Here is a 15,479-nt window from a genome sequence, read left to right on the forward strand (position 1 = left end):
TGAGGAATGTGATTATGAGTGGGGAGTGTGAGGATGAGTATGAGGATAAGCGCAGGTGATGAGTGGAGAGTGTGAGGATGAGTATGAGTGAGGAATGTGAGTATGAGTGGGGATTGTGATGATGAGTATGAGTGAGGATGCGTATGAGCGAGGAATGTGAAGATGAGTATGAGTGGAGAGTGTGAGGATGAGTATGAGTGAAGAATGTGAGGGTGAGCGGGGAATGTGAGCATGAGTATGAGCGAGGGATGTGAGGATGAGTATGAGTGGAGAGTGTGAGGATGAGCGCAGGTGATGAGTGGAGAGTGTGAGGATGAGTATGAGTGGGGAATGTGAGTATGAGTGGGGATTGTGATGATGAGTATGAGTTAGGATGCGTATGAGCGAGGAATGTGAGGATGAGTATGAGTGGAGAGTGTGAGGATGAGCGCAGGTGATGAGTGGAGAGTGTGAGGATGAGTATGAGTGAGGAATGTGAGGATGAACGGAGAGTTTGGGGATGAGCGGGGAATGTGAGGATGAGTATGAGTGAGGAATGTGAGTATGAGTGGGGAGTGTGAGGATGAGTATGAGGATAAGCGCAGGTGATTAGTGCGGAGGATGAGGATGAGCGGGGAATGTGAGTATGAGCAGGGAGTGTGAGGATGAGTATGAGCGAGGAATGTGAGTATGAGTGAGGAGTGTGAGGGTGAAGGGGGAAATGTGAGGAATGTGAGTATGAGTGGGGAGTGTGAGGATGAGTATGAGGGTAAGCGCAGGTGATTAGTGGAGAGAATGACGATGAGTGGGGAGTGAGGATGGGCGGAGAGTGTGAGGATGAAGATGAGTGGGGAATGTGAGTATGAGCAGGGAGTGTGAGGATGAGTATGAGCGGGGAATGTGAGTATGAGTATGAGGATAAGCGAATGTGATGAGTAGAGAGTGTGAGGCTGAGTGGGCAGTGTGAGGATGAGTATGAGGATAAGTGCATGTGATGAGTGGGGAGTATAACGATGAGAGGAGAGTGTGAGGATGAGCATGAAGTGAGGATGAGCAGGGAGTGTGAGGATTAGCGGGAGTGTGAAGATGAGTATGAGGATAAGCGAATATGTTGAGTCGGGAGTGTGAGGATGAGTATGAGCGGGGAATGTGAGGATGAGTTACATAGTTACATAGTTGGTGAGGCTGAATAAAGACTTGCGTCCATCTAGTTCAACCTATGTTTATAGTAGCTAATCCCTTGTTGTATAGTATGTTCTGATATTTTAAAGACAGATTGTTACTTATTAGTACCCGAGGATGTTTTTAACCAATAAATGTTTATCCAGCCTTATTTAAACGTATTTATAGTGTCTGCCGACACCACTTCTCCAGGAAGAGAGTTCCATAGTTTAACTGTTCTGACTGTAATGAAATTTTTTCTTCTAGATGAACAAAATCTTTTTTCTTCTAATCTAAACTCGTGCCCTCGCGTCCTAGATTCCTGTCTAGCAGAAAAAAGGGTGTTTTACAGTTCCTTATATTGGCCCCTGATATATTTATACATATTGAGCATGTCGCCCCTTAAACGTCTCTTCTCTAGTGTAAATAGTCCCAGCTTGCTTAATCTCTCCTCGTAGCTTAAAGTCTCCATTCCCCTAATAAGCTTAGTTGCTCTTCTTTGGATTTTTTAATTTCTATGATGTCCTTTTTATAGTGCGGGGCCCAGAACTGTACTCCGTATTCAAGGTGCAGTCTAACCAATGATTTGCACAATGGCATAATTACTTTTGAGTCCCTAGTTTCCATGCCCCTTTTAATACATGCTAGAGTTTTATTGGCCTTTTTTGTTGCTATATTACATTGAGCACTACACCCCAGTTTGTTGTCTATTTGGACTCCTAGATCCTTTTCGAGTACTGATTTACCCAATTCCTCCCCGCTTAGGTTATAACTAGCACACTGGTTATGTCTCCCAAGGTGCATGACCTTGCATTTGTCCACATTGAACCTCATCTTCCACTTTTTTGCCCACTCATCTAGATTGTCAAGATCATTTTGAAGCGTGGTGACATCTTCTGATGATTTAATAACTCTGCTAAGTTTTGTATCATCCGCAAAGATGGATACATTGCTGAGTAACCCCATCCCAATATCGTTAATAAAAATGTTAAATTAAAACGGGCCCTAGAACCGAACCCTGAGGCAATCCACTTAGTACTGGTATCATATTTGATATGGCACTGTTCACGACCACTCTTTGTTCTCTATTACACAGCCAGTTCCCTCCATTTTATTTATCAACCTCGTGTGTGGTACGGTGTCGAAGGCTTTAGCGAAATCTAGGAAAATCACATCTACAGTGATTTCATTATCAAGGTTTTTGCTTCATAGAACCCTAGTAGATTAGTTTGGCATGAACGATTTTTCACGAACCCATGCTGGTTATTACTGAGTAAACTATGAAGGTCTAAATATTCCTGGATCCCATCTCTTAAAAATCCTTCAAACAGTTTACCCACTATTGATTAAACTAACGGGTCTGTAATTAGCGGGATCCTCCTTTTTTCCTTTTTTGAATAATGACGCTACATCTGGGCAGTATGAGGATGAGTGGGGAGTGAGCATGAGCGGAGAGTGTCAGGATGAGCAGAGAGTGTGAGGACTAGTATGAGGATGAGCGCAGGTAATGAGTGGGGAGTATAAGGATGAGTGGGGAGTGTGAGGATGAGTATGAGCGGGGAATGTGAGGATGAGTGGGGAATGTGAGGATGAGTGGGTGGTGTAAGGATGAGCGGGGGTGTGAGGTTCATTGGAGAGTGTGATGATGAGTATGAGGATAAGTGCAGGTGATGAGTATGAGGTGGAGCGGGAAGTGAAGATGAGGATGAGTGGGGATTATCAGGCTGAGTGGGGAGTATGAGGATGAGTGGGGTGTATGAGGATGAGCAGGAAGTGAGGATGAGTGGGGAGTGTGAGGATGACTGGGGAGTGAGGATTAGTATGAGGATGAGTGAGAAGTGTGAGGTTGAGAAGGAAATGAGGATGAGTGGGCAGTGTGAAGATGAGTGGAGAGTGTGAGGATGCGTATGAGTGGGGAGTGTGAGGATTAGTATGAGGATGAGCGGGGAGTGTGAGGTTGAGCAGGAAGTGAGGATGAGTGGGGAGTATGAGTCTGAGTGGAGAGTGTGAGTATGAGGATAAGTGCAGGGGATGAGCAGGAAGTGAAAATGAGTGGACAGTGTGTGGATGAGCGAGAAGTGTGAGGATGAGCGGGGATGTGAGGATGAGCAGGGAGTGTGAGGATGAGGAGGATTGGAGAGTGTGAGGATGAGCGGGATGTGAGGATGAGGAGGATTGGAGAGTGTGAGGATGAGGATGAGTGGGCAGTGTGAGGATGAGCGGGGAGTGTGAGGATGAGCGGGGATGTGAGGATGAGTGGGGAGTGTGAGTATGAGGATAAATGCAGGGGATGAGTGGGGAGTATGAGGATGAGCAGGAAGTGAGAATGAGTGGACAGTGTGTGGATGAGCAGGGAGTGAGTATGAGGATAAGTGCTGGGGATGAGTGGGGAGTATGAGGATGAGCAGGAAGTGAGAATGAGTGGACAGTGTGTGGATGAGCGAGAAGTGTGAGGAGGAGCGGGGAGTGTGAGGATGAGCGGGAGTGTGAGTATGAGGATAAGTGCAGGGGATGAGTGGGGAGTATGAGGATGAGCAGGAAGTGAGAATGAGTGGAGAGTGTGTGGATTAGTATGAGGATGAGCGAGAAGTGTGAGGATGAGGATGAGTGGGCAGTGTGAGGATGAGCGGGATGTGAGGATGAGGAGGATTGGAGAGTGTGAGGATGAGGATGAGTGGGCAGTGTGAGGATGAGTGTGAGGACCACATATTTTACGAGAGCCCTGGAAGTACACTAATGCACCCCAGGGTGCCAGGCAGACAGTTTGGGAACCACTGTATTATGGTGTTGGTTCCGCCTACATTTGGGGCCTAATTCACACCTGATCGCAGGACAAATTTGTTCTCAAAATGGGCAAAACAATGCTGCACTGCAGGGGGGCAGAAGTAACAGGTGCAGAGTTAGATTTGGGGGAGTTATTTTGTTTGTGTGAAGGGTAAATACTGGCTGCTTTATTCTTACATGGTAATTCAGATATTAGTGCAAACCCCACCCAAATGTAACTCTCTGCATCTGTTACATCTGCCCCACCTGCAGTTCAGCATGCCCTGCGATTACGTCTGAATTAGGCCCTTGATTTGGTGCCGCCCACGCGAGGCCACACCAAGAAATGTTTCCAGGACCACTTTTAGTTCCCACTGTGCCCCGTGGATGGGGGAGGGGGGGGGGGGATGATGACACATTTCTAGGGACAGAGACCTGTTCAGTAGGCTGTGTATGTACGCGTCCCCTCACATGTGGCCGAACAGAGAAGAAATCATTCCATGGCCACTGATCTCCGAATTGGATGCCCCCTGCTAGTGTGATACTTGCCGCAGGCGTTCGCACATGCAGAGACCCACACCCGCGTGTGAATCGGCCCCTCCCCCTTTCCCGGCACATACAGTGACAGATGCTTAGCGTGGTTATATATAAGCCATGATGTTCTCACCGCAGATTTGGCTTGTGCCCAAACGTCATTCCGTAGATCTTAGTTATATAATTGGCTGCAAAGTCTGCACTTATCAGGGAGTTCGGCAGGAACCTGGGCGCCATCGTCAGCTGAAATGACAAAATACCAGTTAGTACAGCGCCATGTCTGCGCTCACACGTATCCCGGATACCAGGGATGTGGCATTGTACAGCTGACCACCCGCTAGATAACCCACGCGGTTCCTCTTCCCTGCCTGGGGTGTCGCTGTCTGCTGTGGTGATTCTAGCAAAGGTCTGATATACAGACCACACTGTGCTGGAAGCAATACAGCAGGCAGGGAAGAGGAACCGCATGGGTTATCTAGCGGGTGCTAGAATGAACACTACACTAACATGCCTACCAATCAGAATCTACTTCTTATTTATTTAGCACCTTCTAGAAGATAATTAATAGAATCTGATTGGTTGCCCGTAGCAACATCCCATATTCAGTAGAATTCCCATCTTTTGACCTCTATGCATCACATCAACAAGTGTCCAGAGGAAGGGCTGCAGAGGGGGTGCTACAGAGGGGGGAAGGGCTGCAAAGGAAGGGGGGTGCTCCAGAGGGGGGAAGGGCTGCAGAGGGGGCGCTCCAGAGGGTGGAAGGGCTGCAGAGGAAGGGGGGCGCTCCAGAGGGGGGGGAAGGGCTGCAGAGGAAGGGGGCGCACCAGAGGGGGGGAAGGGCTGCAGAGGAAGGGGGGTGCTCCAGAGGGGGGAAGGGCTGCAGACGGGGGGGGCGCTCCAGAGGGGGGAAGGGCTGCAGAGGAAGGGGGGCGCTCCAGAGGGGGGAAGGGCTGCAGACGGGGGGGCACTCCAGAGGGGGGAAGGGCTGCAGACGGGGGGAGGGGGCGCTCCAGAGGGGGGAAGGGGTGCAGAGGAAGGGGGGCGCTCCAGAGGGGGAAAGGGCTGCAGAGGAAGGGGGGCGCTCCAGAGGGGGGGAAGGGCTGCAGAGGAAGGGAGGCGCTCCAGAGGGGGGAAGGGCTGCAGACGGGGGGGCGCTCCAGAGGGGGGAAGGGCTGCAGAGGAAGTGTGATGATCTCAGGTACATGTTTGCATTCAATGTCACCTAGAGCTCATTTCCGCCATGAGAAAGGCGGCGTATACAGCTGTGCGTGGTGCCCCGGGGTCATTGGTTCTTGGACCACGCAGAAGGACCTGGTTATTGCAATAATCTCAGTATCTGTCACCTCTTCCACTCATCACTCTCTCATCCACAGTCAGACTGGACCCGTCCTGCAATACTTCATGTAACAGGTTGTGGTCTTTTACTGTCCCTGGAAAGCAGAAGTGACTGTCGGCAGTGGCGTAACAATAGCACCGCAGCCCCCGCGGTCGCGGGGAGGCGCAGTGTAAGTGTGGGCGCCGGGTGGCTGCGGTGCTATTGTAATGCCTGCCTGCCTGCTCCCCCGCCTCCCCCATATGCACCGCAGCTTTACCCGTCAGCGCTGCGGTGGTCCCGGCTCCCGTCCTGGCTTCATTCTGGACCACCGCAGCGCTGACAGGCATCCCAGCTCCCACCCGCACCGATGACAGCCCGGCTCCCACCCGCTGCCCGCATCGCTAACAGCCGGACTCCTATGTATGTAAGTATGGCTGGTGGGCAAGCGGGCTGGTGGGTGGGCGGGCGGCCGGGGGGGGGGGCGCAAAGAAACTTTAGGCGGGGGGGCTCAAGATTTGAAGTTACGCCACTGACTGTCGGTCCAACATGTCATTCCTGTGTTGTTCCTCCAGATAGAGTATACGACCATACATCACTGAGCCGCCTGATCTCGTCTGATCTCAGCAGCTAAACAGTCATTGGCCAGATCAGTACCCATTGGGGGACTGATGGGGAATATCTGGTGACGTATCAGTAACAGGTGACCGCACAACATCAGGTACCTCAGGAAAGACCTTTGTTCTATTCTTTCTTCTCCTGCTATCCCTCAAAACTTACATTTATCAGTAATATCTACTCGCATTGTACCGTATCACATGATACCTACCTTATTTAATTTTTCGACGTCCTACTAAATTGGGGGTGGTCCCCCAGGTGTAAAAAATCTTCGCCAACCAATAGTGATCATGACTTACTATTATAGTAAATAGTATTTTTCGGGGGTTGGTACCTGCGCACTGAATCTTATTGGGCTAGCTGCCGCACTAACGGATGACTGGTCCGTTGGGTTTAATTTATGGAACAATTGGGTTTTAGTGCTGCGCTCTGCCCTTGCTTATGGTTGGAAGGAAATTGTATTTAAATAAAAGGAAAATTGTATTTAAATAAAATGAATTGGAGAGAGAATGTGTTACTCTTTTAAATAAAACAAATCTTTACTGATAATCAAAAGTGATACTAAAGGTCAAAAACAATGATACAATTCTCATGTCACAAAATAACGAAAAGAAATGATAATGGATGTATTGAAGGTCAGGAACTCTGTAATTTAAACAGAGTTGGGTGTCCTGAAATGCTTAAAGATTACAGTTCTGTTTGTTCTCTGCACAAATACAGATCATGAATGTCTGATGGGAATAATACTCGAAATTAAAGCATAAAGCGTAACCAGAATGCTGGTTTTTAAGTTTAGATGAAGTTGCTCAATGTCCTGTAAAAGGAAAAAGCATGTGTGTCACCACGGCGTCCCGTTAAGTGACAAAATTTCAATGTGTACACAGTCCCGTCAGTGGTGATTCTTCAGGTACCTCTTTAACATTGGTGGCCAGTGGCGCCTGGTTTTCGGGGGAAAGTACTCACTTGCCGCCGCAGGTTACCCGGACTCTAGGAGACTTGTACAGCGGGACCGCTTGCACTCGGGGCTGTGTGTTAACACGGCTCCCTGTGCTGCGGTGCGCGCGCTGTGATGTCTCCCTGTCTCGGAGGCTTGCAGGACACTGCCACGGATGCCGTTAGGTTCGTGGCTGCGCCTGCTTCACCTCTCTACGGGCTTCCTGCAGTGGTTTGTTTTTCTCTCCCCGTACTCACCTCTTGCTGCTGATTGATTCGGTCCCACGCTGTCACTGACGCGTACAGTCTGGCGCGTGCACCCGCCTGCACGCACTAACACGACACAGTACAGGTAGCACTACTACATAACACAGCACGCACTAACACTACACAGTACAGGTAGCACTACTACATAACACAGCACGCACTAACACTACACAGTACAGGTAGCACTACTATATAAAACAGCACACTATTAACACTACACAGTACAGTTAGCACTACTATATAATACAGCACAGGTAGCACTGCTGTATAACATAGAACACACTAACTACACAGTACAGGTAGCACTACTACATAACACAGCACGCACTAACACTACAAAGTACAGGTAGCACTACTACATAACACAGCACGGACTAACACTACACAGTACAGGTAGCACTACTACATAACACAGCACGCACTAACACTACACAGTACAGGTAGCACTACTACATAACACAGCACGCACTAACACTACACAGTACAGGTAGCACTACTACATAACACAGCACGCACTAACACTACACAGTACAGGTAGCACTACTACATAACACAGCATGCACTAACACTACACAGTACAGGTAGCACTACTACATAACACAGCACGCACTAACACTACACAGTACAGGTAGCACTACTATATAAAACAGCACACTATTAACACTACACAGTACAGTTAGCACTACTATATAATACAGCACAGGTAGCACTGCTGTATAACATAGAACACACTAACTACACAGTACAGGTAGCACTACTACATAACACAGCACGCACTAACACTACAAAGTACAGGTAGCACTACTACATAACACAGCACGGACTAACACTACACAGTACAGGTAGCACTACTACATAACACAGCACGCACTAACACTACACAGTACAGGTAGCACTACTACATAACACAGCACGCACTAACACTACACAGTACAGGTAGCACTACTACATAACACAGCACGCACTAACACTACACAGTACAGGTAGCACTACTACATAACACAGCACGCACTAACACTACACAGTACAGGTAGCACTACTACATAACACAGCACGCACTAACACTACACAGTACAGGTAGCACTAATACATAACACAGCACACACTAACACTACACAGTACAGGTAGCACTACTATATAACACAGCACCCTACTAACAGTACACAGTACAGGTAGCACTACTACATAACACAGCAAGCACTAACACTACACAGTACAGGTAGCACTACTACATAACACAGCACGCACTAACACTACACAGTACAGGTAGCACTACTACATAACACAGCAAGCACTAACACTACACAGTTCAGGTAGCACTACTACATAACACAGCACGCACTAACACTACACAGTACAGGTAGCACTACTACATAGCACAGCACGCACTAACACTACAAAGTACAGGTAGCACTAAAACATAACACAGCACACACTAACACTACACAGTACAGGTAGCACTAAAACATAACACAGCACACACTAACACTACACAGTACAGGAAGCACTACTACATAACACAGCACACTACTAACACTACACAGTACAGGTAGCACTACTACATAACACAGCAAGCACTAACACTACACAGTACAGGTAGCACTACTACATAACACAGCATGCACTAACACTACACAGTACAGGTAGCACTACTACATAACACAGCATGCACTAACACTACACAGTAAGGTAGCACTACTACATAACACAGCACGCACTAACACTACACAGTACAGGTAGCACTACTACATAACATAGCACGCACTAACACTACACATTACAGGTAGCACTACTACATAACATAGCACGCACTAACACTACACATTACAGGTAGCACTACTACATAACACAGCACGCACTAACACGACACAGTACAGGTAGCACTACTACATAACACAGCACGCACTAACACTACACAGTACAGGTAGCACTACTACATAACACAGCACGCACTAACACTACACAGTACAGGTAGCACTACTACATAACACAGCACGCACTAACACTACACAGTACAGGTAGCACTACTACATAACACAGCACGCACTAACACTATACAGTACAGGTAGCACTACTACATAACACAGCACGCACTAACACTACACAGTACAGGTAGCACTACTACATAACACAGCACGCACTAACACTACAGGTAGCACTACTACATAACACAGCACGCACTAACACTACACAGTACAGGTAGCACTAGTACATAACACAGCACGCTCTAACACTACACAGTACAGGTAGCACTACTATATAACACAGCACAAGTAGCACTGCTGTATAACCTAGAACACACTAACACTACACAGTACAGGTAGCACTACTATATAACACAGCCCACACTAACACTACACCGTACAGGTAGCACTACTATATAACACAGCACAGCTAGCACTACTCTATAACACAGCACACTACTAACACTTCACAGTACAGGTAGCACTACTATATAACACAGCACACTACTAACACTACACAGTACAGGTAGCACTACTACATAACACAGCAGAGGTAGCACTGCTGTATAACATAGAACACACTAACTACACAGTACAGGTAGCACTACTATATAACACAGCTCACTACTAACACTACACAGTACAGGTAGCACTACTATATAACACAGCACAGGTAGTAGCACTGCTGCATAACCTAGAACACACTAACACTACACAGTACAGGTAGCACTACTATATAACACAGCACAGGTAGCACTGCTGTATAACATAGAACACACTAACTACACAATACAGGTAGCACTACTACATAACACAGCATGCACTAACACTACACAGTACAGGTAGCACTACTACATAACACAGCACGCACTAACACTACACAGTACAGGTAGCACTACTACATAACACAGCACGCACTAACACTACACAGTACAGGTAGCACTACTATATAACACAGCACGCACTTACACTACACAGTACAGGTAGCACTACTATATAGCACAGCAAAAATATTTTTGTATTCCAAATAAAGGTTGAAAACATATATCTTTTATTTGTAACAAATCTAAAAAGTCCTGAACACACAAAACAAGATTTAAAAATGTCCAAAATCTCAAGAGAGATTTGTATCCTATGCAAAAAAAAGAAACTGTTTCTTTAAGGATACGTTTAAAACTTGTAACACAATCCTGATACAAAGTGCCGTTTTATAGGGGTTTTTTGTTGCACTGCAAAAATATAAAGAGACAACGGGGTGGGGAAAGAGAGTGTGGAAAGTTCGTACCTCCACTCCCGCGTCCTTGTTTTCCTGATCGAGGTTGGTGCCGCAATAAGAAGAAATGTCTCTTTCACCGCCGCAGCCGTGGTCCCGGCTTCCAGCGGTAGTAGGAGATGTACACTTAGCCGGCTTGTGATTTGTAGTCTGCCCGTTAATTCACAGGTGCAGGAGAATGAGGGTGTTCCCCTCGATAAGGCTTGCAGGCTATATTTGTTCAGGATAAATTCAGAAGTCCGGCATCAATGGAAGAGGTTGTCATTTAAAAAGGCATCTGTGAGAGTTTAAAAATTAAGAAAATAAGGGGATGACCACATCCACCCGCTGCCGCCAACGCGTTTCAATCCTGCTAAGGGATCTTTTTCAAGGCACAGGTGAAGGTGGTCACGTGGTCACCTTATATGTAAAAATGGTATAGGTTATACATGTTCCTACAGGAGTTATTTGCTATGTAGGTTACTGGGTTGTCTTAAAGGGAGAAAACACTCAATTGTCGGTGATATAGCAGAAACCGCCTCTATTTGCAATCATGTATTTTTAGGTTGTAGATATGTTTTGCACTATATACACCATGAATTTTTTATTTTTTTAATATTATATGCACCATTGTTTTTTTTTGTTTTTTTTATTAAAAAAGGGGGAGCAAGCTTCAAATAAACCATTTTAACTCAAAGTCTCCGTTGAGTCCTAGGGGACTTAGAGTTTTTAACTCATATATCCAGCGCATCTCCGCCTCCGTACTACTCAGTACAGCAAGCATTACTATATAACACAGCACACACTAACACTACACAGTACAGGTAACACTGCTGTATGACACAGCACACACTAACACTACACAGTACAGTTAGCACTACTATATAGCACAGTACATGTAGCACTGCTATATAACACAGTACACACTAACACTACACAGTACATGTAGCACTATTGTATAACACAGACCACACTAACACTACACAGTACAGCTAGCATTACTATATAACACAGCAAATACTAACATTACACAGTACAGGTAGCACTACACACTAACACTACACAGTACAGGTAGCACGACTATAAAACACAGCACACACTTACACTACACAGTACAGTTAGCACTACTATATAACACAGCCCACACTAACTACTATAATAACCACACTGCTAACACTACACAGTACAGGTAGCACTACTATATAACACAGCACACACTAACACTACACAGTACAGGTACTACAGCACATACTAACACTACACAGTACAGGCAGCACTGCCATATAACACAGCACACACTAACACTACATAATACAGGTAGCACTACTATATAACACAGCACACACTAACTACTATAAGAACCACACTGCTAACACTACGCAGTACAGGTAACACTGCTGTATAACACAGCACACACTAACACTACACAGTACATGTAGCACTATTGTATAACACAGACCACACTAACACTACACAGTACAGCTAGCATTACTATATAACACAGCACATACTAACATTACACAGTACAGGTAGCACTACACACTAACACTACACAGTACAGGTAGCACGACTATAAAACACAGCACACACTTACACTACACAGTACAGTTAGCACTACTATATAACACAGCCCACACTAACTACTATAATAACCACACTGCTAACACTACACAGTACAGGTAGCACTACTATATAACACAGCACACACTAACACTACACAGTACAGGTACTACAGCACATACTAACACTACACAGTACAGGCAGCACTGCCATATAACACAGCACACACTAACACTACACAGTACAGGTAGCACTACTATATAACACAGCACACACTAACTACTATAAGAACCACACTGCTAACACTACGCAGTACAGGTAGCACTGCTGTATAACACAGCCCACACTAACACTAAACAGTACAGTTAGAACTACAATATAACACAGCACACACTAATACTACACAGTACAGTTAGAACTACAATATAACACAGCACACACTAACACTACACAGTACAGGTAGCACTACTATATAACACAGCACACACTAACTACTATAAGAACCACACTGCTAACACTACGCAGTACAGGTAGCACCGCTGTATAACACAGCCCACACTAACACTACTCAGTACAGCAAGCATTACTATATAACACAGCACACACTAACACTACACAGTACAGGTAACAATGCTGTATAACACAGCACACACTAACACTACACAGTACAGTTAGCACTACTATATAACACAGCACACACTAACACTACACAGTACAGTAACACAGCACACACTAACACTACACAGTACAGGCAACACTGCTATTTAACAGCACACACTAACACTACATAGTACAGGTAGAACTACTATATGAAACAGCACACACTAACACTACACAGTACAGGTAGCACTAAAATATAACACAGCACACTACTAACACTACACAGTACAGGTAGCACTGCTATATAACACAGCACACACTAACACTACACAGTACAGGTAGCACTACTATATAATACAGCACAAACTAACTACTATAAGATCCACACTGCTAACACTACACAGTACAGGTAGCACTGCTGTATAACACAGCCCACCCTAACACTACACAGTACAGCAAGCATTACTCTATAACACAACACACACTAACACTACACAGTACAGGTAGCACTACAACATAACACGTCACACACTAACACTAAACAGTACAGTTAGCACTACTGTATAGCACACTATAGGTAGCACTGCTATATAACACATTACACACTAACACTACACAGTATATGTGGCACTACTGTATAACACAGACCACACTAACACTACACAGTACAGCTAGCATTACTATATAACACAACCCACACTAACACTACACAGTACAGGTAGCACTACTATATAACACAGCCCACACAAACACTACACAGTACAGGTTGCACTACTACAGTATATAACACAGCACACACTAACACTACACAGTACAGGTAACAATACTATATAACACAGCACACACTAACACTACACAGTACACGTAGCAATGCTGTATAACACAACCCACACTAACACTACACAGTACAGGTAGCACTACTATATAACACAGCCCACACAAACACTACACAGTACAGGTAGCACTACAACAGTATATAACACAGCACACACTAACACTACACAGTACAGGTAGCACTACTATATAACACAGCACACACAAACTGCTATACAGTAAGAACCACACAAAGGAACACTTTCCCCCCTTAAGCAGACACTAGTGACCTTTGGGCAACCTCTGAGCTGGGACATGACGTTGAGAGGCTCCTGCAGAATGCTGGTTGCTGGACGGGCTCTGCTGAGCCAGGGCCAAATGCCCACCTCTGGTCCTGAAGGTGATTAGTCCCAGCCCCTTGGCCTGTTGGTGCTGGAGGGGCCCTGGTGAGTAGAATGAAAAATACTGTCTGTTGGCCCTGAAGGTGATGCTGATGTTCCCGTGAGGTCTGGAGGGGCATCAGTCTCCTCCCGTCTCTCTTTATCCCTCAGTTCTGCGCAGGGATTGGCTGTTTCTTGAATCCTCAGATGTAAATGACCCCTGAGTTCTGTGTAGGGATTGGCTGCCTCTGGAATCCCAGAAATATACAAGGTCCATGGAGTTCTTTGGCTCCCTGTTGGGCTGTTGCCTTGAAGTCTGTAAGAAGCCCACGTAGAACAACAGCCAGGTAATTGTGCTGATAAGCGGGTGGACCCGATGATAATCAACACAGACCCTTGTTGTGAGGTCACAGACCATTCAGCTGGCAGATGTTTCCTGTGAGGGGGGGTGGGTGTCCACTGTCCATATTTCCTGCTGGTTTACACCCTTAAGCTGGGTACACATCTATACAATCCCTGTTTTCTTGCGATCGTTCGACCGACCGTAGACCCGTCGGACCGTCCACAAACAACAGCCGAAACGCGCGTACACACCTGTACAATTTTACTTGTGACGTCCGATGTACTCCCGTCCAAACAGTCGCAAGAAAAAGATTGTACCACGGTACACACTCTATCGATTTGGGCTTTTGACACGATACATATAAACAAAATTATCATAATGGACTGGGTTAAGGGCATACCAAAACAAAGAGGCGTGAGTACAGAACCTAAACAAAAGTCGGGGTACACATCTACAGACAGCCGGCAGGGTGACTATGGACAGATACGGCAAACTGCTATAAAGCCGGGGGAAAGTGTCTACAGTCAGTTTGCGGTATCTGTCCATAGTCACCCTGCCGGCTGCTATAAAGATGCGGAAAGCGACTACCTAGTCACTTTGCCGTATCTGTCCATAGTCACCCTGCCGGCTGCTATAAAGATGCAGAAAACGACTACCTAGTCACTTTGCCGTATCTGTCCATAGTCACCCTGCTGGCTGCTATAAAGATGCGGAAAGCGACTACCTAGTCACTTTGCCGTATCTGTCCATTGTCACCCTGCCGGCTGCTATAAAGATGCGGAAAGCGACTACCTAGTCACTTTGCCGTATCTGTCCATAGTCACCCTGCCGGCTGCTATAAAGATGCAGAAAGCGACTACCTAGTCACTTTGCCGTATCGGTCCATAGTCACCCTGCCGGCTGCTATAAAGATGCGGAAAGAGACTACCTAGTCACTTTGCCGTATCTGTCCATAGTCACCCTGCCGGCTGCTATAAAGATGCAGAAAACGACTACCTAG

At 46.2% G+C, this 15,479-nt stretch overlaps 1 protein-coding gene across 1 annotated transcript in view; it reads right to left on the bottom strand.

Annotated features, from left to right (window-relative positions):
• The window catches only part of PODN (podocan), a 101,126-nt gene that overhangs the window by 27,732 nt on the left and 57,915 nt on the right, over positions 1 to 15,479 (bottom strand). Inside the window, exon 5 of the mRNA XM_083157920.1 lies at positions 4,571 to 4,680. Within this exon, the coding sequence (XP_083014046.1) occupies positions 4,571 to 4,680 (110 nt within the window). The remainder of the gene's footprint in view (positions 1 to 4,570; positions 4,681 to 15,479) is intronic.

This window comes from Crinia signifera, chromosome 8 (genome assembly GCF_055691185.1).
Source record: "Crinia signifera chromosome 8, ASM5569118v1, whole genome shotgun sequence".
NCBI lineage: Eukaryota > Metazoa > Chordata > Amphibia > Anura > Myobatrachidae > Crinia > Crinia signifera.